The sequence below is a fragment of the Aquarana catesbeiana genome, linkage group LG08, assembly GCF_042186555.1.
Source record: "Aquarana catesbeiana isolate 2022-GZ linkage group LG08, ASM4218655v1, whole genome shotgun sequence".
NCBI lineage: Eukaryota > Metazoa > Chordata > Amphibia > Anura > Ranidae > Aquarana > Aquarana catesbeiana.
Window position 1 is genome coordinate 171,689,306 of NC_133331.1, and position 24,663 is coordinate 171,713,968.

Here is a 24,663-nt window from a genome sequence, read left to right on the forward strand (position 1 = left end):
CTTTAACTGCCTCTAAACTCCCTCATGCACACACAGGCTTTTGTCAACGTTTTTTGGCAGTGCATGCTGGGTCAGTGATGTCACCAAGGGGGCATTATCACCCAGTGACGTCACCGAGTAGCCCCACCTCTTAGTTATATAAGAGCTGTCAGATGGCGGGAGCCTTCCTCCGTACCAGAGTTTTTTTTCCTGGGTCGGCGGTGGCGTCGCGATTGACTATGAATCTACCCTGGGGGACATTTTGATTTTTAATAAAAAGATTTGTCAAAAACTTGTGTTTTTATTTACTTTCTACACTTTTTTGGTGAATGAATAGGGCTATGTACCCCACACTCATTCACATGGGTGGGAGCGGGATCTGGGCTTCTCCAGATTCCAATAAGCCCCCCGCCCGCAGACCTCCACAACCACTGGCCAGTGTGGTGGGGAAGAGGCCCTTGTCACCATCAACAAGCCCCCCCCCTTTCCTGGCCTACCAGACTGCATGCTCAGATAAGGGTCTGGTATCGATTTTGGGGGGGACCCTGCGCCTTTTTTTTTTTTTTTAAACATTTTGGTGTGGGGTTTCCCTGGTATGGATTGGGGGGGACCTCATATGCCATTTTTTTTGGATTTTATTCATTAGCAGCATTGGTTTTTATTTACATTCAGCTGTCAACGGGGAACCCTGCTGACAGCTGATGACTCATCCATTGTTAAGGATTGCGGCAGCCAGCTTCCCAGCCCGCTCCTTAACAACCAGCTATTTAATGTTGTTATTCTGTCCAGTACTTCTAATGCCGCGTACACACGGTCGGACTTTTTGGCTACAAAAGTCCGACAGCCCGTCCGACAGACTTTCGACGGACTTTTGGTGGACTTGCGGCAGACTTGCGGCAGACTTTCTAACGAACGGACTTGCCTACATACGATCACACAAAAGTCTGACGGATTCGTACGTGATGACGTACACCGGACTAAAATAAGGAAGTTGATAGCCAGTAGCCAATAGCTGCCCTAGCGTGGGTATTTGTCCGTCGGACTAGCATACAGACGAGCGGATTTCTGGGCCTGGCGTAGTTACGACGTAAAGATTTGAAGCATGTTTCAAATCTAAAGTCCGTCAGATTTGCGCCTGGAAAAGTCCGCTGAAAGTCCGGGGAAGCCCACACACGATCGGATTGTCAGCCGGCTTTGGTCCGTCGGCGTCCGTCGGACTTTTGTGGACGAAAAGTCCGACCGTGTGTACGCCCCATAAAGCAGTTTTTACCTTTCTAGTGTGCATTAAGCCTTAATCTTCATGCTGCTAGCATTAGTAAACAGATAGCGAAGTATATCATATTTTTAATTTTTTTTTATTTATTCAGTTACTTCCTGGTTTCTTGTATGGGCAAATAATGTCATATATCCCAGGAGTCTTCAGGAGGGGAGGAGAGGAGGAGGGGTTTTCTCAGCTAAGCACACTTACCTGCATGCATGCTTGAGGTAAGGATTCCAGGAAGTAAATGCCTCATGAATCATTTGCCCTTACTCAAGATGGCCACAGCAAGAAATGCTAGGGGGGTGTTTTTCAAAGTGATTTCTCAACAGAATAAAACATGGAGACATGCATGGATGGGTGAGTTTGCTTTGAATAATAAAAATAAATTAAATAGTGTTTTTGGCTTGTGGTGCTCAGATGCAGTGAAGATCCACTTTAATTAAACTTTGAATTAAAAAAATGTATTTCCATATGATATGGGTGTAAATTTCACTGGCGCCAAACAATTCTGCACTCAAAAGTAGCAAATCTAATTTATACGGTCAAACTCCTTCCCCCCCCCCCGCTTTCACATTTATGCACATGCAGTGAGATCTTCATTGCCATGCATATTTTCGCTCATTTCCTGCCTCCCTTTACTTTCAACCACAATGACGATGGTCACCAGGACATAAAGAGAGAAAGATTTGAGCCCACTTGAGGAAAACAAGACACGTAAAACAAGCTGTCAGTGTGGATGGAGTTTAATAGATGTCAATGGTGTGTTATGGGGCTGTGACAAACTGTGCATGAGAATGTGTCAAGAAAGTTCTTCATTTAAAAACAGTATATGGGTTCCATGTTTCTACATTATGCCATTTGTAGCGATTCTATTCTAGCAATCATTTAAAAAAATGCTCACAGTGTGGGGTAAAAATTAAGTGTGCTACAAATCTAAAATAAATGCACCGAATGTCCCATTTCTTTCCTAAGGGAGACATTTGCAAATAATAAATAACATGAGTTTCTGTTTACTTGACAAATGTTCAGAGCAAAAGGAAACAGAGAAAAACACCAGCATATAAAATCCTGCAGGGGACTCATTATTCATTGCAATGTATTACTAACTTATCAAATATGCAAATTAAGCAGATCCCAGGCAACTGTGTCATTAAAGAAACACAGATGACTGTTGGTCACGCAGGCCGATGCCTGGGCCAGTTTCCATCTAGTGAAGTTTTACCATTGTCAGATAGGTTTCTTGGTTATGGCGTTTCTTACGAAGAATTATGAGCACTCTGAATGAAATGCTTGACAGGTCCATACCCAATAAATATTTGTAGGTGTTCTCTGTTCAAATAATAACTCCAGACAAAGCTAAATATTTTGTCTTACTTAAAGAGGGGGTCCAGCCTGGGTGAAAAAATACTGTAGCTGCTTTTAATATTAGGGCACTTACCTGTCCAGGGAGCCTGCGATGTCGGCACCCCAGCCGATCTTCAGGTTTTCGACTGCCGGGTGCTGCCGCCACCATTCCTGGTAAGGGAACCCGGATAGTGAAGACTTTCGGCTTCACAGCGGATTCCCTGCTGCGCATGCGTGAAGTACGTTGCGCTTTCTATAATTGGCCCGGCAGCGGGGGAAGGAACTTCCAAGAGATCGGGTCGCGGACCCTCCCTGGAAGTGGGGAAGGGGACCTGTCCAAAACAGGTCCACCATTCCCACCCTGAAAGGTGCCAAATGTGGCACCGGAGGGGGGAGGAAGTGTATAAGAGAGAGTTTTTGGGTGGAACTCAGCTTTAAGCAGGCCATGCACTATGCAAATTTCAGTCGATCCTGATGAAGCAGCCAAAAATCTCTGCACTGGTGGTCCTGTCGCCACCCTCCCCACTCAACATCTTTTGCCTGAAAAATCGAGTAGCCGGAAGGGAAATTTTCAGTTCACTCAGATGCCGCCACAAATGTAAGAATGTATGACTAGCCTTAGAAAGTAATGTGTTTAATCAGCAAACAGTAGCAAAAGTGAACCACTAATGACTCGAGTAATTTTACTATCAATGTATTCCTGATAGGTGGTGGCTCAGCGTCAGCATATTTCTAACAAATGGATGCTCGCTTTGCTACTGGTCAGAGGTTAAGGAGCTGTCAACTAAATGGCAAATCAGAGCGCTTATGTTTCTCATGGAAGGAAGCTCAGCAGAATGTATATTTCTACTGAATAAAAGTTTAGTAGGTGTGTATTTCTACTAGATGACTGTTCAATAGCTGTAGACTTCTGATGGATAGTGGCTTAAAGTGGATGTAAACCCTTACATACAGCACCTTGGAAAAGTATTTATACCCCTTGAAATTTTCCACCTTTTGTCAGGTTACAACCAAAACCGTAAATGTATTTTATTGGGATTTTATATGATAGACCAACACAAAGTGGCACATAATTGTGAAGTGGAAGGAAAATGATAAATAGTTTTCAACATTAATTGCAAATAAAATATGTGAAAAGTGTGGCGTGCATTTGTAATCAGCCCCTTTACTCTGATACCCCTAACTAAAATCAAGTGGAACCAATTGCCTTCAGAAGTCACCTAATTAGTAAATAGAGTCCACCTGTGTGTAATTTAATCTCAATATAAATACAGCTGTTCTGTGAAGCCCTCAGAGGTTTGTTAGAGAACCTTAGTGAACAAATAGCATTATGAAGGCCAAGGTACACACCAGACAGGTCAGGGATAAAGTTGTGGGGAAGTTTAAAGCAGAGTTAGGTTATAAAAAAAAAAAAATATCCCAAGCTTTGAACATCTCACGGAGCACTGTTCAATCCATCATCTGAAAATGGAAAGAGTATGGCACAACTGCAAACCTACCAAGACATGGCCTTACACCTAAATTGACAGACCGGGTAAGGAGAGCGTTCATCAGAGAAGCAGCCAAGAGGCCCATGGTAACTCTGGAGGAGCTGCAAAGATCCACAGCTCAGGTGGGAGAATCTGTCCACAGGACAACTATTAGTCGTGCACTCCACAAATCTGGTCTTTATGGAAGAGTGGCAAGAAGAAATCCATTGTTGAAAGAAAGCCATAAGAAGTCCAGTTTGCAAGAAGCCATTTGGGGGACACAGCAAACATGTGGAAGAAGGTGCTCTGGTCACATGAGACCAAAAATGAATTTTCTGGCCTAAAAAGCAAAATGCTATGCATGGCAGAAAACAAACACTGCACATTACACTGAACAAACCATCCCCTCTGTGAAACATGGTGGTGGCAACATCATGTTGTGGGGATGCTTTTCTTCAGCAGGGACAGGGAAGCTGATCAAAGTTGATGGGAAGATGGATAAAGCCAAATACAAGGCAATCTTAGAAGAAAACCTGTTAGAGTCTGCAAAAGACTTGAGGCTAGGGCGGAGGTTCACCAGCAGGAGTGACCCTAAACATACAGCCAGAGCTACAATAGAATGGTTCAGATCAAAGCATATTCTTTTGGTTAGTATGGCCCAGTCAAAGTCCAGACCTAAATCCAATTGAGAATCTGTGGCAAGACTTGAAAATTACTGTTCACAGACCCTCACTATCCAATCTGAAAGAGCTTAAAGAGGAAGTAAACCCTGATAGGTTACTTCTTCTTTGTTTCCCTGCAAAGGTAAAGCATAATGGGCTACTATGCATTGCATAGTAGCCCATTATGTGTCACTTACCTGACACAGGAGCCTGCGATGTCACCGCTGTCCCCTCTTCCACGAAGTGTCCATCTTCCTTCCAGGTATCGCTGCTCCGGCGCTGTGAGTGGCTGGAGCAGCGATGACATCACTCCGGCGCATGCGCGTGGTAGCCGTCAGTGACGGCATGTTAGCCTTCACTAACTGCATGCTCAGTGTGCTTGCGCCTTTGTCTACGGCACGCATGCGCCATAGACATCGGTGCCTGTGTTTAGGAAAATATCTCCTTAACCGTGTAGGTTAAGGAGATATTTGTTGCACCTACAGGTAAGCATTAATCTAGGCTTACCTGTAGGTTAAAGTGGTCTGTAAGGGTTTAAAACCACTTTAAGCTATTTTGCAAAGAAGAATGGGCAAAAATGTCACTTTGTAGATGTGCAAAGCTGGTAGAGACATCCCCAAAAAGATTGCAGCTGTAATTGCAGCGAAAGGCGATTCTACAAAGTATTGATTCAGAGGGGCAGAATACAAATGCACGCCACACTTTCCACATATTTATTTGTAAAAAATGTTGAAAAACATTTATCATTTTCCTTCCACTTTGTGTTAGTCTATCACATAAAATCCCAATAAAATACAATTACGTTTTTGGTTGTAACATAACAAAATGTGGAAAATGTCAAGGGGTATGAATACTTTTTCTAGGGACTGTATACCCAGTGAAGTGAACAGACTCAGATGATACAAATCTCCCTACATAAGCCTCATTAACAGCACGTGGGTAGCCTTAAACTGTATGTCCACTTTTGCATTCAAATTTAGGAAAACCTTTTCACAACCATAGAATTTAATTTGTGCCGGCCAACGCATACGAATTAAGGCGTTTTTTTCTACCACAATCTTGCAAGTGCAATCTTTATTCGTGTATAATAACGCTTTGAAGATTTTACACTATGTGGAGTCTTTTCCATTTTGGTGCACTCCTGTGATCATCCTATTGGGAGGATTGATGTCCCAAATTAGAAGACTGACTGAAGTGAAAGGCCCTGGCTGGGTATGGAGCCACAGACGTTTATGACCTTTTGTAAAGAGAGGTCCATTTAATCTGGACCTTCAGCTTCTAGTGGTTGTGTTAATTCACAGGATCACTCTTCAAGATGTTGGATGGTGGTGAAGATTTATTGGGATAACTGGATCATTTCACTATTGGACTATTATATTTATGGACTTTTGTCATATGCTCTTTTTTTGGTTTTATCTATTAGCGCAACTTTACAGAGTTTTATAGAATTTCACTACCTTATATCTGAAAGGGAATAAACACAGCTAGCTAATATGGAAATTAACTGCCTCATGATTCTTCACTAGAGGGTTTATTTACTAAAGGCAAATAGTCTGTGCACTTTGCAAGTGCAGTTGCACTCACTTTCCCCAGAGCTTAGTAAATGTGATGAAGCTTTGCAAATTTCCATCATCCAATCATGTGCAAGCAAAAATGCTGTTTTTTTTTCCATTTTTCTTGCACCTAATTGGGTATTCTTTACAAAGTGACGCTTCACGACCTTCACTAAAGTCTGGGGAAAATGAGTGGAACTGTACTTGCAAAGTGCACATACTATTTGCCTTTAGAAAAATCCACCTTTTTTTTTTTGTTATGTTTACGCTGCTTTCATTTAAAGCTGAACTCCAGGGAAAAGAACAAATGCTCTCTTGCATTGGGGCTGCTCCCTAACTGCAAGGGTTAAATGCTTGTTTAGGTATAAGCAATTTTATTTACCCAATCTTTTGCTCCTTCCGACTCTAAAACTGGTCCCCATGGCATCTTCTTCCCTACCCTCTTGGGTCATAGGACCTCTAATGTTATCAATTTCAATGCAGACCAGAGCCCTGCACTAGACATGAGGATGCCAAGGGACAGTCCACTGCCAAAGTGTATGGGGGTGGGGGTAGAGGAGGGTCACAGCTGCCAGGGAACAGGAAAAAGGCAAGTCAAACTTTTTTCATGGCCTCCTAGACCCAAACAAGCAGAGCGGGGTCAGCTTCACTGCAAGGGAGCATTTTTCCTTTCCCCGGTGATGGGCTTTAATATTTCTGTAAATACATATGTACAGCATGCATGTATACCTCCTCCACTTAAAGTGATTATAAAGCTTTGTTTATTTATTTTTTTAAAATAACAAACATGTCATACTTACCACCACTGTGCAGCTCGTTATGCACAGAGTGGCCCTGAACACCGTCTTCTGGGGTCCCTCGGCGGCTCCTCCCCATGTCAGATAACCGCCTAGGACAGTGATGGAGAACCTTTGCACCCCAGATGTTTTGGAACTACATTTCCCATGATGCTCATGCACTCTGCAGTGTAGTTGAGCATCATGGGAAATGTAGTTCCAAAAAATCCGGGGTGCCAAGGTTCATCATCACTGCCCTAGGAGAAACGCTCTCCCGGGAGGTTACCTTACAAGGAGGCTCCAGAGTCCATCATTCGGCGTCCATAGCCACTGAATGTATGACTCGGCCCCGCCCCCTGCGTCATTGGATTTGATTGACAGCAGCGGGAGCCAATGGCTGTGCTGCTATCAATCTATCTAATCAAGAGCACGTCCCCGCCGGATGAAGTTCCAGGGCTCAGGTAAGTAAAATGAGGGGGCTGGGGGGCGGGCGCTGCCAAGTGTTTTTTCATAGGATGCATTAATAGGATGCATTAAGGTGAAAAAATACGACAGTTTACAACCCCTTTAAAGGGATTGTAATGTCTCAAGGTTTTTCACCTAATGCATTCTATGCATTAAGGTGAAAAACCTTCTTTGCTGCAGCTGCCCTCAGAGCCCCCCCCCCACCTTTTTCTTACCTGAGCACATCCATTCCAGTGATATGTGCATGAGCCCAGCAGATGTCTCTGTCCTCATTGGATAGATTAATAGCTGCGGGAGCTATTGGCCCCCGCTGCTGTCAATCAAATCCAGTGACACGGGAGCGGGGGGTGGAGCTGAGTCTTGCTGTCTGTATCAATTGAGGGAGCAGTGGGACTTGGGAGCACGCCCGAACGGGTGCACCCATGGAAAGTGTCTTTCTGTGGGGGCACCCCAGAAGAGGAGGATCGAGGCTGTTCTGTGCAAAACCCTAGCACAGAGCAAGTATAACATGTTTGTCATTTTTATAAAAAAAAAAAAATTGAACCTTTACAGCCCCTTTAACAATTACATTACTGTGCCAGGCTACATTCAGATTGTTTACATCTAGTCTGAACACTTAATATATGGACACAATTTTGGAGCTTTTCTTGTGCGTTTAGGGCACACTGACTATGAAGACAAAGTGGGAATTGCTGCTCTCGACATTTTCACTTAACTTATTGTTTTAATAATATTAGACGCAGGCAGACAAAAAGGTCTGAGGCTGAACAATGAAGTATCAAATGAATCAAAGGAATGTTGGAGTTGGCCACATATGCCTAGTTGGAGGAGAGTCGGAGAAGCGGTGTCAGGATTAATACACCAGCACACCAATGATGAGGAGGGAAGATGCATGGCCTGTTGCTTCACACAGGGAAAAAAAAAAGTTCCGCTGACGCCATTAGTAGTTTTGTTTCCTGAAAATAAACGTTTGCTGAAAAACTGAAACCATTCATCAACTACAGTCTGTCACTAACCACAAAGACACAAGTGCCAATTACAATGAATGGTGAGTAAGAGTCACACTTGACACAAAATTGTGCTACACCAGCATGCAAGTTCCATTTTCAGAAAGCATCCATGTTTATAATATAAGTGGACTTTGTTCATGTAAAATGTAAAAGAGCCTTCATTTTTCATTTCCACAACATCCAATTACATTAACTGTCCATTTGACAGAAGTTAATCAGACTCCAACTTGCTGCAAATCTGATAATGTTTAAGCAAATGACTGTTTGCTGATTCTCCTGATTAAGTAATGTCTGCCTGGTGTGCAAACCATGACTCTGATAGTGATTGTAGAACCCTAGTCAGCCACATGCAGCTCTTTGCCACTTTTCCTCAGCCCTCTTGGCCCCTGAAAACACTAAGCTGTGTTTCACTATTGCCCTGCTAAAGCAGTGATTTCTAGCAGTCTCACATAACATGTTTTTAATCTATGACTGACTCCTGAAGCATAGCCCAAGTCTCTGACAGTCATTTGCAGCATGTTCGCTGTCCCTGACCATCTCTTGTATCATTTCTCCAGAGCTTCTCCATCCTTTGGAACTCCCTACCCTAATCTGTCCGACTGTCCCCTAATCTATCCATTTTTAGAAGATCCCTGAAAACCCTTCTCTTCAAAGAAGCTTATCCTGCTTCTAACACTGTTTTACTTCCTCTGTCAGCTCATCCCCCCACAGCTATTACCTTTTGTATCAATTGACCCTTCCTTTTTAGATTGTAAGCTCTAACAAGCAGGGCCTTGTAACAAATTGTAATGTAACTCTAATGTCTGCCCTCATGTTGTAAAGCACTGCACAAACTGTTGGCGCTATAAAAAAACCTGTATAATAATAATAATGTCTGCAAACTACCATATCCGCTACTGTGCTCAGAGTCTCTGACCATCTCTTGTATAATGTTCACAGTCTCTGGCCATCTCTTGTATAATGTTCACAGTCTCTGGCCATCTCTTGTATAATGTTCACAGTCTCTGACCATCTCTTGTATAATGTTCACAGTCTCTGACCATCTCTTGTATAATGTTCACAGTCTCTGACCATCTCTTGTATAATGTTCACAGTCTCTGACCATCTCTTGTATAATGTTCACAGTCTCTGACCATCTCTTGTATAATGTTCACAGTCTCTGACCATCTCTTGTATAATGTTCACAGTCTCTGACCATCTCTTGTATAATGTTCACAGTCTCTGACCATCTCTTGTATAATGTTCACAGTCTCTGACCATCTCTTGTATAATGTTCACAGTCTCTGACCATCTCTTGTATAATGTTCACAGTCTCTGACCATCTCTTGTATAATGTTCACAGTCTCTGACCATCTCTTGTATAATGTTCACAGTCTCTGACCATCTCTTGTATAATGTTCACAGTCTCTGACCATCTCTTGTATAATGTTCACAGTCTCTGACCATCTCTTGTATAATGTTCACAGTCTCTGGCCATCTCTTGTATAATGTTCACAGTCTCTGGCCATCTCTTGTATAATGTTCACAGTCTCTGACCATCTCTTGTTTAATGTTCACAGTCTCTGGCCATCTCTTGTATAATGTTCACAGTCTCTGACCATCTCTTGTATAATGTTCACAGTCTCTGGCCATCTCTTGTATAATGTTCACAGTCTCTGACCATCTCTTGTATAATGTTCACAGTCTCTGACCATCTCTTGTATAATGTTCACAGTCTCTGGCCATCTCTTGTATAATGTTCACAGTCTCTGACCATCTCTTGTATAATGTTCACAGTCTCTGACCATATCTTGTATAATGTTCACAGTCTCTGGCCATCTCTTGTATAATGTTCACAGTCTCTGACCATCTCTTGTATAATGTTCACAGTCTCTGACCATCTCTTGTATAATGTTCACAGTCTCTGACTATCTCTTGTATTATGTTCAGTCTCTGACCATCTCTTGTATTATGTTCACAGTCTATGACCATCTATTGTATTATGTTCAGTCTATGACCATCTCTTGTATAATGTTCACAGTCTATGACCATCTATTGTATTATGTTCACAGTCGCTGACCATCTATTGTATTATGTTCACAGTGGCTGACCATCTATTGTATTATGTTCACAGTGGCTGACCATCTCTTGTATAATGTTCACAGTCTCTGACCATCTCTTGTATAATGTTCACAGTCTCTGACCATCTCTTGTATTATGTTCACAGTCTCTGACCATCTCTTGTATTATGTTCACAGTCTCTGACCATCTCTTGTATTATGTTCACAGTCTCTGACCATCTCTTGTATTATGTTCACAGTCTCTGACCATCTCTTGTATTATGTTCACAGTCGCTGACCATCTATTGTATTATGTTCACAGTCTCTGACCATCTCTTGTATTATGTTCACAGTCTATGACTATCTATTGTATTATGTTCAGTCTATGACCATCTCTTGTATAATGTTCACAGTCTATGACCATCTATTGTATTATGTTCACAGTCGCTGACCATCTATTGTATTATGTTCACAGTGGCTGACCATCTATTGTATTATGTTCACAGTGGCTGACCATCTCTTGTATAATGTTCACAGTCTCTGACCATCTCTTGTATTATGTTCACAGTCTCTGACCATCTCTTGTATTATGTTCACAGTCTCTGACCATCTCTTGTATTATGTTCACAGTCTCTGACCATCTCTTGTATTATGTTCACAGTCTCTGACCATCTCTTGTATTATGTTCACAGTCGCTGACCATCTATTGTATTATGTTCACAGTCTATGACCATCTATTGTATTATGTTCACAGTCTATGACCATCTATTGTATTATGTTCACAGTCTATGACCATCTATTGTATTATGTTCACAGTCTCTGACCATCTCTTGTATTATGTTCACAGTCTCTGACCATCTCTTGTATTATGTTCACAGTCTCTGACCATCTCTTGTATTATGTTCACAGTCGCTGACCATCTATTGTATTATGTTCACAGTCTATGACCATCTATTGTATTATGTTCACAGTCTATGACCATCTATTGTATTATGTTCACAGTCTCTGACCATCGCTTATGTTCACAGTCTCTGACCATCCCATATGTTCACAGTCTCTGACCATCCCTTATGTTCGCAGTCTCTGACCATCCCTTATGTTCACAGTCTCTGACCATCCCTTATGTTCACAGTCTCTGACCATCCCTTATGTTCGCAGTCTCTGACCATCCCTTATGTTCACAGTCTCTGACCATCCCTTATGTTCACAGTCTCTGACCATCCCTTATGTTCACAGTCTCTGACCATCCCTTATGTTCGCAGTCTCTGACCATCCCTTATGTTCACAGTCTCTGACCATCCCTTATGTTCACAGTCTCTGACCATCCCTTATGTTCGCAGTCTCTGACCATCCCTTATGTTCACAGTCTCTGACCATCCCTTATGTTCACAGTCTCTGACCATCCCTTATGTTCACAGTCTCTGACCATCCCTTATGTTCACAGTCTCTTGTATTATGTTCACAGTCTATGACCATCTCTTGTATCACACCCATAGTCTTTATCCTGTGTGTGTCCGTTGTCTGATACAGAATATTCTTTGAATTTTATAAGCAGCCCTTTAGGCATGTCGGGGGCTGCATCTGAGGCCCTCATATCAAGAAATGTGTCCACCAATACTGTAAACCTCCGCTGTCAAATTGTAGACAAAAACTAAAATGCGAACAGATGTCACAATACTGACATTCATCCCATTCTATTCAACAGGGATCTGATCACAATTCCCTTGCTGAGCAAAGCAAACCACCTGTATGTGAAAGGATCCAAATTCTTTAGGTTCAGTCTACAGTGTTGAACAGTTCATCAAATTGTCGTTCATGAGAACTGTGGTTAATGAATATAAATCAAGCTAACTTGCACACTAATAGTCAAACATTAAAGCAAATAGGTAATTGTTTTTGTTTTGGCCAGAGTGATGAGGGATTAGAAACCCTGTTAGGTGTTTATTCACCTCTGTGTCTCCACTACGGAGATTCACCTTTACAATTTGTCCTGGTGACCATTGTTTGATACAGAAAATGATAGGAAATCCAAAAGATATTAAAAATAAATATTTCAATGAGGACACCTGTTCCACCAGCAATGGGGTTGATTTACTGAAGGCAAATAGACTGTTCAGTTTCCAAGAAAATGTTTTCCCAGAGCTTAGTGAATGAGATGAAGTTCTGCTGACTTCCATCGTCTAATCATGTGTGAGCCAAATGCTGTTTTTTTTATTTTTCCCTTTTATTTGCCTGGATATTGTTTGCAAAGTGGAATGTTACCAGATTCACTAAGCTCTGGGGAACATTCTTTCATTACAAGTGAACATCCGATTTGCCTTTAGTAAATAGACCCCCATATGTAAGAGGGGAAATCCCACTACCTTGGGGAAAATTCCTGTTTACTTCCTGTGGCATGTTCAGGACAGGATATAGAGGGGAATTCCCCCAACAGCAAACCAATAGCGAAACAAACGGACAGGGGTTTAAACACCTCCCTGCTCTATCCAAATCAGACAAAGAAAAAAGGTTTTGGCTAAATCAAGTTTTGGCAAAAGCAAGTAATAAGGCAAGTACTTCACCTCATTCCTTAGCCCTTAGACAAACCAAGCCATTAACCCTTATCCCCTAGACCAGGGGTCCCCAAACTTTTTAAACAAAGGGCCAGTCTACTGTCCTTCAGACTTTGGGGGGGGGGGGGGGGGGCAGATTGTGGCCAGTGGAGGTAGAAACTGCTGGGCCCAGCATCAGTGAGAATAAACATGATCTCAGGGTTTGTGATCAGTAGGAGTAGAGCCTCAATATTGGTATTGGTGGAAGTAATAGTACCCAATCATTGATATCAGTCGAAGAAATTGTGCCCCATTGTTGGTGTCAGTTGGAAGGATAGTGCCTCATATCATTGGGAGGTATAGTGTTCCAAGGACCGGATAATGTCTCACAAAGGCCCTCTGCCTTACAGTTCGAGTATGTGCGCGTGGAGGGGGAACACTGCCACAACATTGTCATTTTTATAATGCTAACCCCAAATTTATTTCATAGCCGGTAAGGTTGAATAAAGACACCAGTCCATCTAGTTCCACCTGTGTAGGTGTGTTTGTGTCAATACCATTTCCCCTGTATATTGCATTTGCTAAGATGCTCATCTAAGAGTTTTTTAAAATTATCGACACTCCACGCAGGCACCACTGATTTGTGGTAGGGAGTTCCACATCCTTACAGCTCTAATAGTAAAAGAACCCTCTACGCAGTTAAAGGTTTAAATGTTTTTCCAATTTCATTGAGTGGCCGCGTGTCTTCTTAAGTTTCCTGTGTTTACTCCCTATGTCAAAATCACAATTGAGGTATTTATACATCATATCTCCTCTCAGGCGTATCTTCTCTAGGGATAATACGTTGTTGTAATAGATGAACCTAATGACATCCCAAAATTTGCAGTTACCTGATATTAAGGACTGGGAGTGTTGCAGTGGAAAGCGTCCAGTGACACCGAAGACACTGGCTGTAAGGACGTTTGATGCTCCACTAAGAATAGCTACGCACACCAATGAAAGAGCGAAGAATTCCATAGTCCAGGTGGAGGTGTCCACTTTCACCAATACTGTGACCAGGATAAAGACAAGGAGCATGACAAGCAGTGATGAGAGTATTCGCACCTGAGAAGAAAGCCTGAAAACAAAAAAGAAATGAAGCACATATTTAGTAGCAGAAAGTATAAATATAACATGGACCCTAAGCAAGACTATGGATTGCACAAGACAAGAATATAACTAAATGTAATACAATTTTTGTCTTCCGTTTTAATACAGACTGGGTCCTCATTTGAAACCCTTTAAAAAAATACATGCTGCATCACTTAGGGTTCGTTTATACCGGTTATGCTCTCTGAACAGTGATCACCCCTGACTGCTGCTTCTGCAGCAAAAGGTAAGGCAGTTACGGGGCAGCAAAACACGGCTCAGCCATGGGGTATTACCGCCTCCAATCATGAGTGTAAACGAGCCCTTACAGTTATCTCTTTAGGTGTACTCACTTGGACACTTTGAACCAGTCTAAGACGCAGTTCAGCACCTTCGGCCAGTTTGTGTAGTGTGAGTGCTCCGAAACGGAGCCCAGGATTGGTTAAGCAGATTGTGCCCAGGACCACTTGCAAGAATTGGTCCCAGATGCAATTCCCTTGTGGTTTGGAATGGTTTACCAGAAAGGGAGGGGGGATGAGTCATAAGAGGGCCAATGAGAGCTTCAGAGCTGGAGGTGCGCCTCTGTGTGTCTGTGTAAATCCAGGAAGTAAACAGGCAGCAGCTTCAGCTTCCCACAGTTAAAATGATTGCAGCCAGACTCAGAGAAGGGAGATTTCTGCAGCATATTTGGCAAGTACAGAATCACAGTATATATAAAATAATATGCAAAGTGGTTAGAGGGAAGCTTCTGAATGGCAAAGATGTTTTTATTACAAATTATGTGAGCAGACCGCAGTTCCTTTTTAAAGAGGAGGTCCAGCCCCCCCCCAAAAAAATATTAAAAGTCAGCAGCTACAAATACTGCAGCTGCTCACTTTTAATATATGGACACTTACCTGTCCAGGGAGCGCACGATTTCCACACCCCAGCCGATCTTCAGATGTCGAGTGCAGCCGCCGCCATTCCTGGTGATGGGAACCCCTACTGCGCATGTGCGAAGCATGCTGCGCTTTCTAATTGGTCTGGCGGAGGAGGAAGGAGGAGGGGGCTGAACGTCAGCCTGGTCTTCTGGAAGTGGGGAACGGTACCGGTCAAAAACAGGTACAGGTTTCCCTCTCCCCCCTGAAAGGTGCCAAACGTGCAGGCGACGGATAAGCGGAAGTTCCACTTTAAAGTCTAGTATGAGTGCAGACCAGTGTGGGGGGCAAGTAAATTCAGACACTGTTCAATTAAACCAGTTCTGGTGTTGGTGCATATAAAGTATAAAAAGGGGAGGCTACTAAGAACAATAAATGGATGTTCAAAAAAAAAAAAGTCCAAGAATTATACAATTTGTACTCAAATCAATTATCCTCACATGTGAGACACAAATGACAGAGGATTTGGCTCATTCAGGGAAGATAAAGAAAGTCTTTTGTTTACTTTAAGAGGCTTGTCCATCACATGGTAACTAGAACTACTGTAGACTGTCATACGGGAGCCTTTGGTTGCTTTTTAACAATGAAGTATGAACTTAAAATGGCCTCTTTATTAACCAATGGTGAGCAGCTGTTTAAAAGCTTTAAAAGGTGGCCAGTTCCAATCCCAACCACAACAGTACCTGCGTGGAGTTTACATGTTCTCCTTGTATAGCCCCCAGCTATAGATGGGGGCAAGTGGTGTACCCTTTTTGTGTCATGCTCTCTTTGTTCCTGCGTGGGTTTCCTCCGGGTACTCCGGTTTCCTTGCACACTCCAAAGACATGCTGGTAGGTAATTGGCTCCTGTCTAAATTAGCCCTAGTATGTGTATAGCCTATGTGAGATTGGGTTGATTAGCATTTTCAAGAAGTTGCGCCAGTCCAAAACTGCATTTTTAAAGGGCATGGCAGCCCACTTTTATTTAAGAGAATGAAAAAATTCACAAAAAAACAGCAATTTCCTACACAAGGGTTCCACCATTACTGTAACTTGCACAATACTTGCACAATACTCTCTTGCCACACAGCTGCTTCAGGCCTCAGGCTGGGTTCACAATGGTACGACAAACGCTTCAACATTGGGATGACGTGTGCAAATCAATGTTTCCCTATGGGAGCCATCCTAACTAGCCTGATACAAGTCGGTCCGACTTTGAAAATGCTCCCTGCACTACTTTGGTCTGACTTTGATCCTACTTCAACCCATTGAATATCATTGAAGTCGGATCAAAGTAGGATCCTAACCATCCGACTTGTGACATCCGACATGGCGATTACAGCAGCAGTAAAAGGAATTTATGTCACACTGGGATTGTTTTGATTGGTCAAAAGACAAATCGTACCATCTCAAAGTCGGAGCAAAATCTTATCTTGTTCATTCAAGTCAGATGGAAGTAGGCACGATGTAGGATCGATGTTGAAGAGATGACAGACGTACAACAGTCGTGTCGTACCAGTGTAAACCCAGCCTCAAGCCTAGGCCTTAGGTCCGCTCCTCAGACCAATGCAAAGGTTTCCTTCAAGTCAAGCTTTCTCATAGCTTACTCACAATCAGCTCCTTGCTGCTCTGTCACGGACTAAACATGCCTCCTGAAGACATGCCCGCTCTGGCTACCTCACGCAGCCTCTCTGACTCTTAGACTCCTTTCACACTGGGGCGGTGCAGGCGCCGCTAGCAGGGGTGGCCCATCCATTAAGGGCGCACGAGCGCCACCCCCCTATTACACCACCCCCTATATGTAGAATGGATAGGTTCATACATACTTTTTTTTCCTGTCCTGCAAGCGCACCGCCCCAGTGTGAAAGCACTCGGGCTTTCATGCATAGCATGAATCTATCCATGGTCGCCGTGGCAACCCCCAATTCAGGCGTCTGGCCCCTTTTCGGACACCGGGCACCTGAATTACAGCGGCGGGGGGTGTTTTTTAAGCACCTGATTGGAGCCATAGGCTCTAATAGGCTTCAAAAAAAGGTGGAATCAGAGCACAGAGCATTGCGCTTGGAGCCCACTCAGGTGTGTTAGTAAAGCAAATTAATATTTGCTTTTTCTAACACTGAACCGCCTCTCCGCCAATCAGGAAGCGCGGGTCTAATACCCGTCACCTGATTGTCTGAAGGCACAGGCGATCCTATTGGACACCTAGCAGAAGGGAAGAAGAGATGCACCGGAAGCATGGAGAACACAGGAGCCGTCGCCTGACCCACTGCCCATCCCACAGCTCACCGCCATGACCCGCTGCCTGACCAGCCACCAAGATGGGGTAAGTGCCAGTCAGACGGCGAGCGGGCGGGGGGTCCCAGTGAGGCTGCATTTGATGGGCACAGTGAGGCTGCATTTGATGGGCACAGGGAGGCTGCAATTGATGTTTTTCTTTCAGAATTTTTCAGATTGTTTTGGCCCCCCCAAAAAAATTTAGAGCACTGGCCGCTAGTTTTAGTGGCACTTTACCGCTGTTATAGCGGCGCTTTTCTGCCACTAGCGGGGTGCTTTTAATTGTCACTAGCGGCCGAAGAAAGGGTTAATAGTGCCCGTGTTGTGGCGCTTCGGCAGCATTGCCCATTCATTTCAATGGGCAGGGCGTTTTGGGAGCGGTGTATACACCGCCCCAAAGATGCCGCTTGCAGGACTTTTTTTCCTGACCTGCAAGCGCACCGTCCCAATGTGAAGCACTCGGGCTTTCACACTGGGGTGGCTTGAGAGGCGATTTTCAGGTGCTATTTTTAGCACTAAAATGTCTGAAAAGAGCCCCAGTATGAAAGGGGTCATAAGAGAGAATGGGAGCCCTCCTGACTCCCTGCACAGACCTCCTGTCTGTTGGGTGGAGCCCTGAGCTCTAACCCAGGGTCTATTATGAATGCAGCCCACACCTGAGCAATCAGCGTGCCCGTCTCTCCAAAAATCTACTAAAATAAACAGTGGGACGGGCTTGCCTCTCTTCACCTTCACACAATCAGAAAATTGTATGAAAAGTACACCTTTCGAAGCGATTGTATGATAATCTGATTGTTAGTACACAGCTTTTGAGAGCCAAAAAAGGACAAGCACAAAAAAATTTCTTGTACGATGCCAGACTGTACGATTTTCATTTAATCAGTACAGTTTTCATCCGAAAATACTATAAAAATACAATAATAATAATACAATACGTTACATCACTTCCAAATTTTTATTCTCAAATATGAGACTAGCATGTAAAAAAAACAAAAAAACAAGGACGATCATTCATCCGATAATCTCATTGTGTACACCAGGCTTTAGTATAAATGTGGGACCTTAGATTGTAAGCACCTTCAGGACAAGGACTGATGTAAATGTACAATATATATGTAAAGCACTGCGTAAATTGATGGCCCTATACAAGTACCTGTATTAAAATAAAATAAATAAAAAAGAGAAACATTAAAAGCTGGGATTTTTCTAAATGACAGCTCTGGCTAAGAGCCCTTGCACACTGGGGCGGTTTGCAGGCGCTATTGCGCTAATAATAGCGCCTGCAAACCGCCCCGAAAGTGCCGCTGCTTTCATTCCAGTGTGCAAGCCCCGAGGGCTTGCACACTGGAGCGATGCGCTGGCAGGACGGTAAAAAAAGTCCTGCCAGCAGCATCTTCGGAGCGGTGAAGGAGCGGTGTGTATACCGCTCCTTTACCGCTCCTGCCCATTGAAATCAATGGGACGGCGCGGCTATACCGCCGGCAAAGCGCCTCTGCAGAGGCGCTTTGCGGTGGTATTTAACCCTTTCTCGGCCGCTAGCGGGGGGTAAAACTGCCCCGCTAGCGGCCGCATACCGACGGTAAAACGCCGCTAATAATAGCGGCGTTTTACCGCCGACGCCGCCCCCCCCGCCCCAGTGTGCAAGGGCTCTAAGAAAAAAAAAATCTGAGGACCATAATAAAAGAAAAAAAAGAAAAAAAATATTATCACTTAAAAAGACCCACCCACACAAATCAGAATAAACAATGCACCCAATGACAGAATTGTAACATGCAGCTATGCCCCTTCCTGGTATAGAGGAAAATGTGCATTGTTAGTGGGCCTCAAGAACTAGAGAGATGCACCATGTAGTGCAGGGATCCTCAAACTACGGCCCTCCAGCTGTTACGGAACTACACATCCCATGAGGAATTGTAAAAAACTCTGACATTCACAGACATGACTAGGCATGATGGGAATTGTAGTTCCTGAACAACTGGAGGGCCATAGTTTAAAGAACCCTGATGTAGTGTCATCTGAACAAGAAGACAACTTATAGATTGTGCACTGTATTATACACATAAATACATGAATATATATATATATATATATATATATATATATACACACACACACACACACACACATACATACACACACACACACACGCACACACACACGCACACACACACAGTATCTCACAAAAGTGAGTACACCCCTCACATTTTTGTAAATATTTTATTATATCTTTTCATGTGACAACACTGAAGAATCTACACTTCAATGTAAAGTAGTGATTGTACAGCTTGTAGAACAGAGTAAACTTGCTGTTCCTGCAAAATAACTCAACACACAGCCATAGTCTAAATTGCTGGCAACAAAAGTGAGTACACCCCTAAGTGAAAATGTCCAAATTGAGCCCAACTAGGCATTTTCCCTCCCCAATGTCATGTGACTCGTTAGTGTTACAAGGAGTCAGGTGTGAATTGGGAGCCGGTGTGTTATATTTGGTGTTATCGCTCTCACTCTCTTATACTGGTCACTGGAAAGTCAACATGGCACCTCATGGCAAAGAACTCTCTGAGGATCTGAAAAAAAGAATTGTTGCTCTGCATAAAGATGGCCTAGGCTATAAGAAAATTGCCAAGACCCTGAAACTGAGCTGCAGCATGGTGTCCAAGATCATACAGTGGTTTAACAGAGCAGGTTCCACTCAGAACAGGCCAAGTTCTGTGCACGTGCTCAGCATCATATACAGAGGTTGTCTTTGGGAAATTGACGTATGAGTGCTGCCAGCATTGCTGCAGAGGTTGAAGGGGTGGAGGGTCAGCCTGTTATGGCTCAGACCGGGTGCCGCACACTGCATCAAATTAGTCTGCATGGCTGTCATCCCAGAAGACTTCTAAAGATGATGCACAAGAAAGCCCGCAAACAGCTGGCTGAAGACAAGCAGACTAAGGACATGGATTTCTGGAACCATGTCCTGTGGTCTGATGAGACCAAGATAAACTTTTTTGGTTCAGATGGTGTCAAGCGTGTGTGGCGGCAACCAGGTGAGGAGTACAAAGACAAGTGTGTCTTGCCAAGCATGGTGGTGGGAGTGTCATGGTCTGTCATGGTCTAGGGCTGAATGAGTGCTTCCAGGACTGGGGAGCTACAGTTCATTGAGGGAACCATGAATGCCAACATGTACTGTGTCATACCAAAGCAGAACATAATCCCCTCTATTCGAGACTGGGCCGCACGGTAGTATTCCAACATGATAACAACCCCAAACACACCTCCAAGATGACCACTGCCTTGCTAAAGAAGCTAAGGGTAAAGGTGATGGACTAGCCAAGCATGTCTCCCGACCTAAACCCCACTGATCATCTGTGGGGCATCCTCAAATGGAAGGTGAAGGAGTGCAAGGTCTCTAACATCCACCAGCTCAGTGATGTTGTCATGGAGGAGTGGAAGAGGACTCCAGTGGCAACCTGTGAAGCTCTGGTGAACTCCATGCCCAAGAGGGTTAAGGTAGTGCTGGAAAATGGTGGCAACACAAACTATTGACACTTTGGGCCCAATTTGGAGATTTTCACTTAGGGGTGTACTCACTAAGCGTTGCCAGCGGTTTAGACAATAATGGCTGTGTGTTGAGTTATTTTGAGGGGACACCAAATTTACATTGTAGAAAAGTGTCATTTCTTCAGTGTTGTCACATGAAAAGATATAATAAAGTATTTACAAAAATGTTAGGGGTGTACTCACTTTGTGAGATACTGTGTCTGTATATATATATATATATATATATATATATATATATATATATATATATATATATATATATATATATATATATATATATATATATATATATACATACATACATACATACATACACATATATACACACACACACACATACATATAGCTTCAAGTGACAGTGATCTTTTTTAAGGGCTTTTCTTGCCCAATTTTATTAAAAGAAAGTTCCATAAAAACACAAAACATGAGTTTTCCTTGCAGGGGTATTCAGCATTGCTCTTCCACCAAACACACACATGACGTTCCACCTCCTGGCTTACACCTTCAGCACTGCTTCTCTGACCTTACTCTTTAGACCCCTTTCACACTCAGGCCACCCGTGCGTTAGCGGTAAAGCGTCGCCCGGTCTGTCTCTTACAGTCTTCACACACACTTGGATCATAGGCTTAGCAGCCCCTTGCTGCTCTGACTCCCACCACTGTCCTAGGTGGCACTCTCCTGACACCTGGGAAAAGACCTCCTTTGCCTGCCGGGGAGGACCCCAGAGCCCTAGTCAGGTCTCTTTCTAAAAGCTCAGCATACACCTGACCAATTAGTGTGCTGTTGATTCTCAAAACACAGATCCAGGATTGGAGATTTTATCCATCCCAGAAATCTTTGGGCTCCAGGTCCCAAACCAGGTTTTAACAATCATGGCACAGCACTGTCATATATATATATCTGCAGTTGACTTCCAGAAAATCCCCCCCCCCCCCTCCCTTTTTGCTATTCGGCATGGCGCTACTTTAACTGGCAATTGTGCGGTCGGTCATGCAACACTCTACGCAAATTAAATTTCTATAATTTTTTCACAAAAATAGAGCTTTCTTTTGATGGTATTTGATCACCTCTGAGTTTTTCATTTTTGGCAACATAAATGAAAAAAGACCGAATTTTTTTTTATGTTCTGCTATAAAACACGGAGCCGATAGGGTGCTGGAGATCAATCATCAGCCAGCACCCTCTGATTGGCTTGTGCTGTAACCTGACTTGTGCCCCCCGGAAGGGCGGATCACATATCAGAACGTGATCCAGCACAGAGCGGCCGCCCTGCCGCAGTATATCTGTGTGGGGCAGTCGGCAAATGGATATATATGTGAATTGTTGTATGAACTTGTCATGTGTGTGCCAGCTGTTGGTAAGTGGTAGACATGAATTATTCATATGTATTATTTATCTTTCTGAATAAACTAAAACAAGTAGCTTTTTACAAGATGAAAAAGGTGGAACATACCCCATCAAAACATTGGTGTAATGTACTTGTGCTATGCATTGAGTGCAGAAACGTCCTTATTTATTAAAAATGTTCTTCTGGGGGAAAAAAAAAAAAAAGCTACATATGGACAGACCATTCCACTTCTGCTCTGCTGATGTGGGCAGCATCACAGCTTGTAAGACAAAGGGTTAAGCCGCCAGCACTTGTTTGTGAGTCAGTATGTGCCTCAGCATGAAATGACACTACCCATCATTTTTGTGACAGCCAATTATACCAGGTGAATACATAAAGATCCTTGTTGTTAATGTTGTTTATTTCTCTAGGTGAAAAAAAAAAGTTTAGCCCCCAATGCCAGTTGTTATTTTTACCAGCTCATCCTCCACAAGGTATGGATAGTTATTCTCAGCCTTAACAGCACATATACTGGTGACATTAGCCAGATGCTAATAACCTCTGTTCAGGGAATGCAGAAAGAGGTCTGAGAACTTTCCGAGCCTGCCATCAGTGGGAGATAATTAGCTGTCTGAACTGGGTGCAAACTTAGAAAATTCCCCTGGTACGCTTATCAGAGATACTTGGAGTAGATGGGATAGTAATCAGAAAGGTGAATAAACACAGTAAACAACAGAAGATGAAAAGCCGGCGGTCGCTGTTTATAATTTGGCGATAAACATCTCAACTATTAAGATTTTCTACAGCTCCAAACTAGCGATACTGAAATGGTGGCCTCCTGCCTTTAAACACTGCCAGTCCTACCATGGTAGAAAGTTGGTTCTTTTATTCTCTGAACTTACCTATTCTCTGCTTTTATATCCAATGTTTTTTTTTTTTATTTCATATAAGACATACCCATAGACCTAATAAACCCTTGCCAACACATACGTTACCTGGCCCACCCTGTTTTCCCTTTTAAAAGGCAGCTTTAAAAGTCCTGAAATACTTACACTGGCTGCAGTATGCACCACGATATGACTCCATGGTAGAGCTGCATGATTCTGGCCAAACTGAGAATCAAGAAACCATCAAATGTCAGAAAAAGGTTTAGTGTTTAAGTGGTTAAACTTCCCTCATTTTCACACCAAAGTGTATTCCTTTGATCTAAAGGACAAATTGTTACAATGTTTTTACTTAGGCCCCTTTCACACTGGGGCGGTGGGTGCGTCGGCGGTAAAGTGACGCTATTTTTAGTGGCGCTTTACCGTCAATTTCATGGAACTATTCGGCCGCTAGCGGGACGCTTTTACCTCGATTTTACCCCGCGTTAGCAGCCGAAAAAGGGTTGAAACCACTGCAAAGCACTGCAAAGCAGCGATATGCCAGCGGTATAGCCGCGCTGCCCATTCATTTCAATGGGCAGGAGCGGTGTATACACCGCTCCTTCACTGCTCCAAAGATGCTGCTTGCAAGAGTTTTTTCAACGTCCTGCAAGCGCACCGCTCCAGTGTGAAAGCCCTCGGGACAGGAACCAGGAGCGGCGCTTTACATTCGCTATTTTTAGCGCTGTAGCGCCTGTAAAGCACCTCAGTATGAAAGGGGTCTTAAGTTCCCTTACTAAGGCCCCTTTCATACGTGGCTGTCCTTTTTCAGTACTCTTGCTTGCTCAGCGGGGATCGCTCCGTTGATCCCCGCTAAGCCGGCGGATAACAAGTTCATCTCTGCACTCTGCGTCCCAGTGCAGGGACGGACCTGTCAGAGAGTCCGCTCTCCCCTATGGGGGGGATCGGATGATTACGGACCGCCTCTCCGTTTTCATCCAATCTGATCTGCCAGACGGATGGAAAATAGGACATCCACCCACCTTTTGCAGAGCGGATTGGATCGGGGTGGATTGGATGTCAGCGGACATGTCAACCGACGCTCCATAGAGATGTATGGAGCAACCGTTCAGATCCACCTGAAAAAACTGACAGGCGGATCTGATCGGTCCGCACATGTGAAAGGGGCCTAAAGGAGGTTGTGATTCTTGGCAGACTGCCCAATTTTTTTTCCCCTTCTTTTGACAGCTGTGGGCTTTAGCAGAGCAGAGAGAATTCTCTGCATAGAAAGAATCGGGAAATACTCTTTTCAAGATCGCAACGGGAAAAAAAATTGCGATAACGATTAATCGTGCAGCTGTACTCCATGGCAGTCAAAACATTGGTCCCGCTATCATCTGAAGGGGAAGATCAGATGTTTGACTGGCTGATCTTCAACAGAGATCACGTGAACAAACATCCAAGTAGGGCCCTAAACAAAGTGGAGTCGGCAATTGATCCAGTTAGTTTTAAGATACAAGATGGGATTGGATAATCTAGAG

At 43.5% G+C, this 24,663-nt stretch overlaps 1 protein-coding gene across 1 annotated transcript in view; it reads right to left on the reverse strand.

Annotated features, from left to right (window-relative positions):
* The window catches only part of SLC29A3 (solute carrier family 29 member 3), a 115,399-nt gene that overhangs the window by 43,496 nt on the left and 47,240 nt on the right, over window positions 1–24,663 (reverse strand). The window contains exon 4 of the mRNA XM_073596704.1: window positions 13,980–14,206. Coding sequence (XP_073452805.1) covers window positions 13,980–14,206 — 227 coding nt within the window. The remainder of the gene's footprint in view (window positions 1–13,979; window positions 14,207–24,663) is intronic.